General features: G+C 32.1%; 1 protein-coding gene across 11 annotated transcripts in view; it reads right to left on the reverse strand.

Annotated features, from left to right (window-relative positions):
* The window catches only part of LOC127279891 (uncharacterized), a 258929-nt gene that overhangs the window by 191372 nt on the left and 52633 nt on the right, over nt 1–14924 (reverse strand). For all 11 annotated transcript variants that reach the window (XR_007842734.1, XM_051302535.1, XM_051302532.1 and 8 more), the window contains exon 2: nt 4685–4901. Coding sequence is in view for 10 of the 11 variants with exons in the window: in XM_051302535.1 (XP_051158492.1) it covers nt 4685–4901 (217 nt within the window). In the remaining variant the exon portion in view is untranslated. The remainder of the gene's footprint in view (nt 1–4684; nt 4902–14924) is intronic.

Below are 14924 nucleotides of genomic sequence, written 5' to 3' on the forward strand. Positions count from 1 at the left end.
TAAATGAACTAGCTAATTAGCTAATTATCATTTGAACTAAACGCCCCTTAAGCCAATTGAGAATTAGATTAGATTAATATTAGAACAAGTAAAAATTAGGATATAGGAAGATTAGGCCAAATGAGAATTATGCCAAATTAAATTTTAGACCACAGAAAAATTAGGCCAGAGAAAGAATAGGCGAAACAGAAAGTAGGTCAGGAAAATATTAGAACAAATAACAATTATGTTATGTGTTTATGCAATGGTAAGATAAATTTAAGAAAGTGTAAATGGAGAGGTGATAATTAATTTCAAAGAATGTTTACAACATAACAGAATTTATTATTACTTATTTACATCATGAAGAAAGTTGACAAGTTTACGTATGGATTTAACATCTCGGTTACAAATCCATTTTTCATTTAATAGTAGGGAAGCCCATAATTCTAAATGGGAATTTACTCGAGTGTCGCCGGGACGATGATATTTTGTAGTTTAGATAAGGAAAATAAAAGATTCTATAAAGTTTTCCCTTTCAGAGGTGTGTTATGCGTAAACAAATTTTCAAAAATGTAAAAAAAGGAAATACTTGGGCGTGTCAGATATTAATAGTTTTGATATACCAAAAGTATGTTTATCTGCCGGTTTGCGTGGTGCTGGTGGCAGTCCAAATGGATACAAAATAGAAAAAAAAATTTATTCGAGCGCGTCGGATATTTAGGGAGGATGTTAAATGAACCCTAAAAGTGCTCCCATTCAAAAGACTGACGTTACGGAAGCTGCAGTCATGATAGTCCAAAATTTTACGATTATTTTGAGGAATATTGTTAATCTGACAGCTGTTTTGTGATCACTGTAATGGTGTTATGACGACGGAGAACAGTGTCGGAAATTGGTATTGTATGAGAAAGTCAAAAATAGGGAAAAAGTAAAAAGGAAGGTGGGGAATGCTTGTTGTATTCTCCATAGACGATTTTCATTACTTTGCCTTTTGGAAATTGTCAGATTATATTTTGTTTGTGATTTTTGTGTTATTTCCTTCGAATTAAAAAAAATTAACTGCGCTCGAGACTGTCAAGACCACGTCTTTTTTTGCAAATTTGTAACCCTCCCGGTCCCTTATGTTACGCTCAAATCGTTAGATATTTTAAATGTACATTTTTTAGCTAGTAATTAATTCACCTTACTTTAATCTGACGCGCTTCAATATCTCCAACCATCGATTGTTTTTACTAACCTGATGGACTATCCTAGACGCATGTCTTGATAAAAAGAGTTAATACTTGGAAGAGGTACTCAACAACAAGCAATGTGTCCTCCCTGTGTTCATCTGCCGCGCTCGAGTTAATCCCAAAAAACACATTCGACTCCCCTACTATAATTCATATTTCGAGGAATTCAAAGGTTTACAAAGTAGTGGGGGTTGGTTTCTTGTAAGTAGGGGGAGGAAAAAATTGTATGTACCTGAGGTAAATGCCTCCTTGTTAATAATTAGGCGGTATTACATTTTTACAAAAACATCTGCAAGATCATAAATAGCTTATTCCTTCACTATAGTCTGTTTCAGGAGAGATCGATATTTTTGAGGACGAATTTGGGCCCTTTACGCGCAGAAAACTATAAAAGGAGGCGTATATTTTTTTCCGTTTTAGCAAATAAGCTTTCTCTTACAATTTCTTTTAAATTTGATTGATTTTAGTTATAGAAAAAGCAACACATGTTACAATCCTTTTCATATCATTGGCTATATTTTTTAGAAAAAAAATCTAGAAAACGACTTTTCCATTTAAAAGCACACCCTTTTACAACCAGATGCACAGAAAAATATCAATCTCTCCTGGAACAGAGTATAGATGGATCTTAAAAGTTTCATTTTCTATTTCATAAATGTTTTCGAAGATTAAGATAATTTTTGGTGTAGTTAACTAAGATGTGTTAAAGTTACAAAATAATAAATCTATGAGTTTGAAATTGTGTTCCATTATGTTAAGCCTCAACATTGTGAAATGTTTAGACCAAATGAAAATTAGGAGATGTAAAGATGAGATCAAATCAAAATTAACTTAAGCCACGTTTAGTTCAAATGATAATTCTGTGGTTGAAAGGCATAACAGCATAACTGACATTTTTATCAAATTTGAGATAACACCAGATTCTAGTACATTTAGTAATGCTTTCCAAAGATCCATAGTTGAAAAATCATTTATGTAACTATTTAAGTAGAAAATGATGAAAAACCTAATCGCATAACTGCACTTTTGGCAATAGGCGATAGGCATAAGCGCATAATTCTTCTCGATATCATCACAAAAAATATTAAATTTGAGAAATTACGAAAATGTAAACATAAAACCTAACCAATTTCATAACCAATTTTTAAAAAATATTCGTTTGATTTTTTTCATAGATACAATAAACATATATAATAATTTTATTCTTTTGCCTTGATTATAATCATCTCCTTCAGATATATTTGTTTCAGACTCAGATTCGTACGTCGCTATTAAATTCATTTTGACAATTTATTATGACATGAAAAATAGAGTGAAGTTGGTTACATATTTAAACTTGAACAGCATAAACACATAACTGCAAAACCTTTCAATTTGACTAAGAATATATTAAATTTCATATGAATTCGTGCGTTTTATTAAATGTGATAAACGTATTTTAAAAATACATTAAATAATGAGACTAAATGCCGAATGCCAAACACATCCGTTGATTTTCTGATTTGACAGAGCTAAATGAATATTAAAACTCATTTTTCTCAAAATCGTGACAAATGCAGTTGTGCTGTTATGCTTTTCAACCACAGAATTATTCTAGATAAAAATTATTTTAAATCAAAATTATGGAAAATAATGTTTCAGTCAAGTACTAATTAGGTCAGATAAAGATGTGGCCAAAACAGTATTAAGATTAGATTATGTTAAGATTAGGCCAAATAAGGATTAGTTCATATACATATGAGGCAAAATTCCTGAAATGTCCGAACAAAAAATTAAAAGTTCTCGAATTTAATCCATACTTTTCTAAAATGTTGTTATTGTTGGTGAAAGTCTAAACATCAATTATTATTGAATTTAATAAAATAGTTTTTGAATTACAACGTTCTTAATTTTTGACTTTTGAAAAAAAAATTTTTTTTCAATGTACAATATTTATAAGTAGAATGCATAAAAGTTAACATATATATAATGATTTTTAAAGCTTTTTTGACGAGCTACACGCTGTTAATAAAATTTTTTTTTTTAAATAACATTTGACCTTGAAATTCAAGGTCAAAATGTTAATTTACGTTTATCTCAAAATCGGATTTTTTAAAATTATTTTTAACTATCTCAATGGAAAGCTTGACTAATTTCCTACAAAACATGTAATTTTCAGAGTGGGATCTTTTAAAGTTTTTGAGATATTAATTAATTAATTAATTAATGTTTATAACAAATGAAATATTTTACAAACGAATAAAGTTACCGTAATTCTGAAGTTAGTAATTGAAAGTAAAAGTAATTCCGCATCCAACGAGCCCTATATGAAGTATTTTGGATAAGTAGATTGTTAATAAACAATTAGTTAACATTGCAATTGTTTATAACCAATCTACTTATCCAAAATACTTCATATAGGGCTCGTTGGATGCGGAATTAGCTTAACTTTCAATTGGTTAGTTTAGATTTATGATAACTTTATTTGTTTGTAAGATATTTCATTTTTTATTGTTATTTAACTAAAATTGAACAAAAATACTTCATATAGGGCTTTTGGATGCTTGTTGTTAGTAAAAAATAAAATATTTTACAAACAAATAAAGTTATGGTAATTCTGAACTTACCAATTGAAAGTTAAGGTAATTCCACATCCAACGAGCCCTATATGAAGTATTTGGTATAAGTAGATTGTTAATAAACAATTGCAATGTTAACTAATTGTTTATTAACAATCTACTTATCCAAAATACTTCATATAGGGCTCGTTGGATGCGGAATTACGTTAACTTTCAAATACTAACTTCAGAATTACGGTAACTTTATTCGTTTGTAAAATATTTCATTTGTTATAAACATTAATTAATTAATTAATTAATATCTCAAAAACTTTAAAAGATCCCACTCTGAAAATTACATGTTTTGTAGGAAATTAGTCAAGCTTTCCATTGAGATAGTTAAAAATAATTTTAAAAAATCCGATTTTGAGATAAACGTAAATTAACATTTTGACCTTGAATTTCAAGGTCAAATGTTATTTAAAAAAAAAATTTTAATAACAGCGTGTAGCTCGTCAAAAAAGCTTTAAAAATCATTATATATATGTTAACTTTTATGCATTCTACTTATAAATATTGTACATTGAAAAAAAATTTTTTTTTCAAAAGTCAAAAATTAAAAACGTTGTAATTCAAAAACTATTTTATTAAATTCAATAATAATTGATTTTTAGACTTTTACCAACAATAACAACATTTTAGAAAAGTATGGATTAAATTCGAGAACTTTTAATTTTTTGTTCGGACATTTCAGGAATTTTGCCTCATATATATTACGCTAAATACTAATTAGTCCGTATGACATTTAGGCCAATCGAAATTAGATTAATTAAGTGTTAGGCCAATTGAAATTTGGAGAAAACTCATGCGTCTCCAAACTACCATTACTTTGATTTTTCATTTTTTAAAAAATAAATTAAATAGTATTCGTACTTGATTATTTTCGTTTTCTCCACTGTGAGACCATTAGTGAAAGACAAATCACAGTTTAATTCCAATTCTCTGTGATAAACTTTTATTATAGGGGCTCTGACTTTTAATAATGTTTCTTTCACTTCCCACATATCTGGACAATTTTTAAAACATTCTTCAGAATTTAATAAATATTCACGACTTTTGGACAACAACTGATTTCCGTTATATCCATTACCTAAAAGAACAGAAACATTTATTGTAAATGTTAAAAATAACCAACATAAACAAAATAATATATATAGCATGACCAGACACAGTGGGCTTAGACTAACTTTAACCTAAATGTACTGGCCCATCTTGTCTCTCTTCAGATATAAATTCCACATTATTTTTCTGAGTAATTTGAACCTAAGATGGAAAAAATCGGTAGAGGGATTTTCGAATTTAGTCGATTTTTGTGTATTTTTAACTTTTTATAGTCCTTTTTTTACTTTAAAACAGTTCAATACTAATCAATTCGATTTCTAATCATGCATAAATTTTTTCTGAAGTTGGCGACTATTCAATTTAGAAGTGTCAAAATTAAAATTCAATGTTTGTTAATAATCTTGTATAAGGGTGATTCTCCACGAAGCGTACAATTCCATTTCCTTTGTGTTTTTTAAGAAATAAATTGTACCTATAAATTCCCTGAATACGAAGCAGAATGAAAATCGCTTATATATTGTTTAAAAAATCAGTATTAATTGTGCGTCATAGAAAAGCTCTATTCATTAAAATGAGTGTGTTATTTAGTAGGATTTATATTATATGTTAATTTTTGATAAATTTTAAAAATATATTTTGAATAAAAGCAATAACTAAATTATAGGGGACCCTCACAACACAAGGATATTCAGGATATCCCTGGGACGTCCTGGGGATATCCATTTGCTTTTGGCGATTCGGATATCCCTAAGATATCCTCTGGATATCCATGGACATCTCTAAGATATCCCAGGGATATCCAAACCGCCGAAAACAAATCGATATCCCCAGGACGTCCCAAGGATATCCTGAATATCCTTTTGTTGTGAGGGGAGGATGGGGCAAGGATAGTTAGGTAAGATATTTTTGGATCTAGCCGTGAAATTTAAACTGGCATCGGAAAAAGAATAGTATTGTTGGAAAGCCTGTTTATTTAGCTACAATTTTGCTATACATTGTTTTCTTGTAGATTGCAATGCCTTCGAGATAATTTTGGAAAAGTAAAAAAAAATTGTTAACTATCCTTGCCCCACTAGTGGGGCAAAGATAGTTGAAAATTTGTTTTTACTAAGAATGATACAAAAAATCATGAAATTTGATTTTCCATTGTTTCAAAGTATCGAATTATATTTGTCAAGAAATAACAATAAAAATTATTGTTCTAATTAAATCGAATCATGTTTAATACAACTTAGCAGTTAAGGATGATCATTTTTATCAAAAAAAACATGTTTTTTGTGAATTTTTTGAAAAACAAAAAAATTATTAAATCGCGATCCATAAAAAGCAATTAGCATTTCGTTTGCAATTAAAAAATTGTGTTAGCCAGACATTACCTTGTCATAAGTATTACAACAAGGCACTAACTAGTTTTGCCCCGTGAGCGCTTTTTTCGAATTATCACAAATTTTTAGTACAAAAAAAATTTTTTTTTAAAAAACGAATATGATATTCGTTTTCAGCACAAAATTTTACACCAGAAAACATTTACGCAACCAAATATATTTAATAAATTATATCCGCAAAAATAAGATTGAATAATAAAAATAAGGTGAAAATATTTTAGCAAAACTGAGATGTAACACAAATGGGCACGTAGCTTCTACAAATAGTGTCCTCGCAAGCTCAAATTTTTACTGTCATCTTTTGGTGTTAAGACGAGTGTACATGATAAATGACCCGTTTTTTTGACGAGCCGTTTCTGTATTAGAGCCACTAACTATCCTTGCCCCTTAACTATCCTTGCCCCATCCTCCCCTACGCTACCCGGAGAATTACCCATAAATTAATTATTGCTCGCTCAAAAATATCAAAAGCTAGAAGTCATGAAGAAAATCCGTACTGTGTTTGCCTTTTTTGTTTTTAAAAAACGTCAATAATAATTCTAATTAAAGGTACAACAAATGATTAAGTCATGAAAAATTATTTGTTGCACCTTTAATTGATATCATTATAGACGTCTTTCCGAAACAAAAAAGGCAAATACAGTAACGATTTTCTTCATGACTTCTAGCTTTTGACATTTTTGAGCGAGCAGTAATAAAATTAAACAATGTTATTAACAAACATTGAGTATTATTTCTGACACTTTTAAAAATACTTGACAACTTTATAAAGAATTGATTTATGATTAGATATCGAATTGATTAATATTAATATTGAATATTAATATTCTTAAATCCCTCTACCGATTTTTTTCATCCTAGGTTTAAATTACGCAGAAAATAATGTGGAATTAATATCTGAAGAGAGCCGAGATGGGCCAGTACTTTTGGGTTAAAGTTAGTCCAAGCCCACCGTGACAGAAGTTAAGAATTAATATTTCAAGTAAAAAATTTACAAAATTAATATTTCTGAAATGGAGAACAATACCTTCGTCAAATTTTGATGGAAGATGAATTGTATCTAAAAAAAACTGTGAAACATTCAATTTTTTCGAGCTTCCAGAAAAAAGTAATAAGTTTCAAAAAATTGTGAAAATAATTAAGGAGTTTGTGACGGGAAAATCTTTCTGACGTTATTTCAAATATAAATCGATCGAAGATCTTACAATAAGGGTAAGGTCAATAGTTCAATTGCCCCTGTGACCTTGCATAGATAGAAGCGTCAATATTTTGATCAATTGACGCATTTCCGAAATTTTGAAAGAGAAAAATAATTTTTTTTCAAATTTTCTACGTAAAAATATTATTTGTGGCCCAAAAAAATATCACGATGAGAAATAATTTTTTTGTCAAATATTCTCTGTAAAAAAATTAATTAACCAAAAAACGTAATTATTAGTTAATTAATTTTTTGTACTACGAAAATTTAACAGAAAAATTATTCGTAGCACAAAAAAAATATCACGATGAGAAATTTAATTATTTTTAAATTTACTCTGTAAAACAATATTTTGTGGCTTAAAAAAATTATCACGATAAGAAAATAACTTTTTTGTCAAATTTTCTCCTCAAAAAATTTAATTAACTAAATACTGTAATAATTAGTTGATTTTTTTTACTACGAAAATTTACCAAAAATTTATTCGTAGCCACAATTTTTTTTGGCAAATTTTCGTTGAAAAAATTAATTAACTAATTATTAAGTATGAAATTATGTTATTAATAATTATTTATTAAATTAATTATTTGTCATATTTAAAATAAAATAAAATATCTATTAAAATCAAGTTTTTTAAATGTTCCCGCACTGCGCTGATGGCTTAGCTCTGGACTTTAGTTTGCTCAACGCCATAGAGAGGGCGAACATCATAACTGTTTCTCACAGTTGAGGTGCCATTAGATTGGTATATAAGCAGTGATCGAAAAATTTTTTTAGTCGAAATTTTTTTCTGTCCGATGTTTCTCCTATTTATTGGATTTGAGACAAACTCTTTTTTGGAAGAAATTGTATCACTAATACTGTGATACCTTATATAAAAAATGTAAAAAATATATTTTATAATATTTTTAATAAACATATTATTAGAATAGTGCAATCAATCGAAAATACGCTTCAAAAAAATATATTAATATCAACTAAAGATATAGTAGAAAAAACTCAAAAAATTAACACTATATACAAAATCCCTTGTTAAAACTGTAATAATGTATATATTAGAGAATCCTCTAGACACTTAAAAACTAGAATTACAGAACATAATAGAGATATTAACAATAAAAAATCAAATACAGCATTATCTCAACATGCCACAGAAAATAATCACAATTTTAATAAAATATCAATTCTGAACACTGAGGAAAATTATTTTAAAAGAAAGTTTATTGAAATGGTTTATATTAATAAAGATAAACATTCAATAAACTTTAAAACTGACATAGAAAAATTAAGTAACATCTATCAAGGTTTTTTAAATAATGTAAATTGACATGAACATATAGTAATCTGGAATACCAACACTACATGAACGAATATAAATTAATATGATAATATCGTAATCTGAAGTATCAACACTACCTGAACCTCTAATATACTTCATTAGCTTCATTTAAATTAAAACAATGGTTAACCTCAAAATAAGATGACCTCAAAAATATTTTTAAATTTACAAAATAAAATGACTAAAATGTAAGTAGAATATTTAATTGCTTCATTTTGATGTTAGAAAATAATTATTGACAAATTATATATTTATTCATTTTTATAATGTTAAAAAAATTTTTTCCAGTAATATTTTAATATAACTTGATAAGGGTAGCGGTAGCTGCCGAAACGTCGTTATAAAAAAAATAGCGTAAAATAAATCATATTAAGAGGAAATATTTGGCCTAATAACTTACAAAATCTATAAAGATAAAAATGTTCCTTATTTTTCAAGCTTTAATACCGCACAAGAAAAATCAGGTTATTCGAAATAGTTAACTGACAATTTTTTAAACTATGTTTGTTTTTTTTTGTATTTGATTTACTATGAAACGTCTTCTATCGCTGCGGGCGACGTTGGGAAGTTGTCGCTCTCGTTATTGAGCAGATGTTCATTACACTAGCGTAGTAGAAAATATATTGTGTGAAAAGTGAGGTTTTTCATCCTTCAAAAATGTTGTTTATGATTTTTTTTACTGCATAGTAGGTAATTAAAAACTATTCAAAGTGATAAGCAGAAATTTACGTTTACGAAATGGAGTTTATAATCGCTGAATCAGAAATACATGTCAAATTTTAAAAATACAAAATGGCAGATCCAATATGACAACAACATTTTTCAAAATCATCAGATTCGCTCGAAATCGTCACTCGGGGTTTTCGGTATCATTGATTACACAGCCACACAAAAAAAAAGTTTTGATCTAGGGGTCTGACTATGCCTACTTTATGTTTTTTGGGTCGCTGATTCAGAATTCGAGGTCCGTTTTACCCCTTCAAATCAGCATTTTGAGATAACTTCAAAAAACCAATATGGCGGACACTTTTTCGAAAAATTCATCGGATTTGACTGAAACTCGTTACTCGGGGTTTTTGGGGTCGCTGATCACGAATCTAATGTCAGGTTTTCAAAATTCAAAATGGCGGATCCAAAATGGGTGAAATATTTTCAAAAAATTCATCGGAATCGCCTGAAACTCGTTACTCGGGGGTTTTCGGAGTCGCTGATTACGAATTTGAAGTCAGTTTTCAAAAATTCAAGATGGCATCGTAACAAATTTCTTAAGTGTATCTTCCATATGGGAGATCCCCGGCCTGGACAATCCCGATTGGGTCAGAAAGGTTGTTTCCTCCTGCAGAGCCGTGGCTTAGGAAGGACTGGAGTTCTTGCATAGTCACAGAGGAAGAACTCTTTACTCTTGAAGAATTGGAAGCAGCAGTTAGAAGATTGAAGACAGGCAAGGCGCCTGGAATCGATGGGATAAGCAACAAGATCCTAAAAGAGGTTATTGTTGCTTCCCCCACATTTTTCTGGACATCTTCAATCGCTGCCTAGAGAGAGGAGAGTTCTTTCCAGACTGGAAAGAAAGGCTGGTCCTCCTAAGAAAGGGTGACAAACCTCTAGATAAGGTCTCATCCTACACGCCTATATGCCTGTTGGATACGATGGGCAAACTTCTAGAGGACATGGTTCTGCAAAGAATGCAATCTCACTTGACCGGAGAGAATAGTCTATCCGATAACCAATTTGGATTCCGCAAAGGTCGGTCCACAGTTGATGCCATAAAGGCAGTTGTGGACCTCGCCAGAGAAGGGAAAATCAAATTGGGTCCAGATAAGAAGAAGAGCTTCTGCGCGTTGGTAGCAATAGACATACGGAACGCGTTCAATTCCGCGAGATGGGAAGATCTCATCGAGTCGATGATACAGAAGGGTATACCGCCCTACCTGTTGCGGATAATGGATAATTATCTAAGCGAGAGGTGGGTTATTTACGAGGAAGACACCTGCATTCTCAAGGAAGAGATGCAGCGTGGGGCCTCTCAAGGCTCGAGGGTAGGACCATTTTTATGGAATGTATCTTACGATGACTTCCTGAGAATGGACCTGCCCGAAGGTGCGGTGATCGTCGGCTTTGCGGACGACGCGTTGATCGTATGCGCTACCGACTCGGCGGAAGCTCTGGGGACATTGGTGAACGAATGTCTGCGACTAGCAAAATGCTGGCTGGAAACCAGAGGTCTTCAAATGGCCCTGGAAAAGACCGAAGCATTGCTGGTCACAGACAGACGTGGTTATAAATGCCCACGAATCGTGATAGACGAATTCGAGGTCAAGTGGAGGAGACATATAAAGTACCTTGGTGTGGAACTAGATGGAAGGTTAAATTTCCGTCACCGCATGGCTACGGCGTCAAACAAGGCGAACGAATGTGCGGCTAACTTAGCACGGGTGATGCTAAATGTTGGAGGCCCCCGTGAGAAGAAAAGGAGACTGGTGGCGAGTGTCGCTGCTTTACGCAGCGCCAGCGTGGGCCCCCTCCCTGAGAACAAACAGATGTTCAACCATCTGTAAAAAGATGCTGTCCGCGCAGAGATGCATTACTTCACGTATCGCCTCTGCTTATCGGACAGTATCTACGAGCGCTGTGCAGGTCCTTGCAAGTGTCCCGCCAGTAGATCTTTTGGCGCTTGAGAGGGAGGAAATTATCCTCCTTCTCAAAGAGGCGAATTCCTCTGAAGAGGAAGATCGACCCAGCAAGGACCGCATCCGCTTCAAAGCGAGGCATAGGCTCGTCGAAAAATGGCAAGAAAGATGGGACGGGGAGGTAAAAGGTCGATGGACTTATCGCCTTATACCGACACTCGCCACTTAGTTAAGTAGGAACCATGGAGAGGTCTCCTACTATTTGACACAAGCGCTGACAGGTCACGGATGTTTTAATTCGTACCTGCAGCGCTTTAAGAAGAGAGAGATTGCGGTGTGTGCTTACTGCCAGTTCCCTGTGGACAACGCAGAGCACACCCTCTTTGCCTGCAGTCGATGGGACTTGGAGAGGCAGACCATGTTCACTGGTGTAAACGCTACAGTTACACCGGAGAACATGGTAGCGCTGATGATCCAGTCCCAGGAAAACTGGCGGCTCATCGAGACCTTTATCATCTCTGTTATGATGAGAAAGGATCTCGATGGCCGCAGATAGGCGAAATTGACAGTCTCGATTTTATATTTATTTGTTCATTTTATTATTTATTTTGTCTTTTATTGTCTTTTTACAATTTTCTGTTTATTTATTTTAGTCTTTTTACAGTTTTATGTTATATTTTGTGTGTTCATCTGTCTTTTTACAATTTTATTTTTGACTTTGTTTATTTTACTTTTTATTTTTTTTTTATTTATTGACTTTTTACTGTTTTCTTTTCTGGTGTGCTGTTGATTCCGCTTGACATTAATTTTCGTTTTATTTTAAAACTGATAACGCAGGATGTCCGCAGGAATGGACGAAGTCGCTTTTGCGACAGAGTTGGAGCGCCACCCTCGAAGGCAAAAGTCTTCACGACAGTACCGAGGGAGGATAAAAGGGCTCCCAAGAAGGGTTGACGGGTTTTTAGTGTGTTGGGGCTGGTAGTAGTTCGCCAGCTTATTTTGTTTAGTGTTCTCCTTTTTTTTACCAACCCCACATAACCTTGGCAAGCGGAAGCCAAGGTATCTGTATACAGATTTCCCAATAGTCCCTTATAAAAAAAAGTGTATCTGCCATGACGGAATTTTTTGAAAAAGTGTACACCATCTTAAATCCGACATCTTGAATTTTTGAAAACAAAGTTCAAATTCGTAATCAGCGACTCCGAAAACCCCCGAGTAACGAGTTTCATGCGATTCCGATAAATTTTTCCAAAATGTGTTAGCCATTTTGGATCCGCTATTTTGAATTTTTGAAAACTGACATGAGATTCGTGATCAGCGACCCCAAAAACCCCCGAATAAAGAGTTTCAGACAAATCCGATGAATTTTTCGAAAAAGTGTCCGCCATATTGGTTTTTTGAGGTTATTTTAAAATCCTGATCTGATGGGGTAAAATGGACGTCGAATTCGGATTCAGCGACCCAAAAAACATAAAATAGGCATAGTCAGACCCCCAGATTAAAACTTTTTTTTTGTTTGGCTGTGTTGTGAATCTGACATCAGGTTTTGAAAATACAAAATGGCGATTAAAAATTTTAAAAATCATCAAATTCGTTTGAAACTCGTTACTTGGATATTTCGGGGTCGCTGATTATAAATCTAACATCAGAATTTGAGAATACAATATAAACTCTATTTAGATTGTGTTAACAATTTTTTTCCCTACAACGAATATGATGTCAAAATCTGATGTCAGATTCATAATCAGCGACATCAAAAACCTCAGAGTCATGAGTTTCGAGCGACTCTGATGATTTTTTAAAATGTTGGTCACCATATTCCTCCACTTTGAATTTTAAAAATCTGACGTCAGATTCATAAGGGACCTTCCACATATCACGTGATATCTTTAGGGTTAGGAGGGGGTAGGCAAAGTATCACGGTCCATGGAAATTTAATTTTTTAACAATAGGAAAAGTATCACGCACGGGTGGGAGGGGGTTTAAAATACCAAAAATACGTATCACGTGATATGTGAATGAACTCGAAAACGCCCGAGTAATGAGTTTCAAACGAATCTGATGATTTTTCAAAAATCTTGGTCACTATATTGAATACACCATTTTTTATTTTCACAATCTGATGTCAGATTCTAAATCAGCGACCCCGAAAACCCCCGAGTAACGAGTTTCAAACGAATCTGATGATTTTTAACAATTTTAGGTTTCATATTGGATCCGCCATTTTGTATTTTGAAAATCTGACATAAAATTCGGATTTAGCAACCTCATATTTCTTTTGGAAAGTTTATTTTTTTGTTACTGTTTTTGGATTAAAACTGATTTTTACCCAAAAATGATATTTTATCCAAATTTTGAAGAGGTTATTATAAATTTTACAATAAATAGTTATTAGAATTCCTTAGTTTGAACATTTCTGAAGAGAAATATTCTTTGCCTTTTGGGAAATATTACTTTTTAGCGATTTTAAAACACTTTTGGGTAAGAAAAATAAATAATACTATATATATATTTTGATAGACCATTATATACATAAGACTCCCAAACAATTTTTCAAAATTTTAATTTTTTTAAAAGTTATAAACAATTGAACTTTTTTACATCGAATTAAAAAAAATGAATATCTTGAAATTGACTAAACCGATTTCAATAAAAATTGGTTTGGTGAAAGATTACGAAACGTACTTTTGATAAATGTATAGAATATAAATAATCGTGAAGAATCGTGAAGAGGGTCTTTTCATGATTCTGTACCAAAAATAAAAAAGTGGGATTCTCTTAAACTTTAGAAGTTACGGAATTTTTAGTTTCACCGCGCACGAGTTCATTGAGTAGCTCATGGCGCGGCGCACAGTGGGATGAAAAACACGGCCGTGGACAAATTAACATAGAGTCTACAAATTTCAAACAATTTTGACGTTCTTGATCTTGTTTTAAAGATGATAAAATTCTGCATAACGCCTATGATTTTATTTTTTGAAAAAATTTATTTTCAATTATTTATTTAATGTTAAAGTTAAATAATTTTTTTCCTCCTTAAAAACAGCGTAACTTTTTATAAAAAGCGATTGTTACGTCAACAAAGGCGATAAATTTTAACGTATTAACATGTTTAAGAGTAAATTTGCGAATGTACTCTCAAACTGGGCCCAATCTGGGTAAATTCAACGTCCAGATATAGACCAGGTTTCCCAAAATAGTTCGAGACCACCTTTATTTTTTCTAGATAGTGACTCAGAGTCAAAAGAGGAGAAGGATGACAAGCTGGCGCAAACAGGGGCGCTTCAGGGTGACTCAAGAATGATTTATTTGAGGGCAGTTAAGTTACTAAAGGAATATGACATAACTTTTTCAGCGAGTGAGAAAGATGATCCTGAAGAATTCCTTCAACGACTAGAAGTATGCCAAATAAATAATATCATCATCGACAAGAAAATGTTGTTAGCAATTCCAAATGCATTAAGACGTAATGCAAATCGTTGGTATCGCATTATGAAAG

This window comes from Leptopilina boulardi, unplaced genomic scaffold (genome assembly GCF_019393585.1).
Source record: "Leptopilina boulardi isolate dan_hultmark-lab unplaced genomic scaffold, ZJU_Lbou_2.1 LbouV2_224, whole genome shotgun sequence".
Classification (NCBI taxonomy): Eukaryota; Metazoa; Arthropoda; class Insecta; order Hymenoptera; family Figitidae; genus Leptopilina; species Leptopilina boulardi.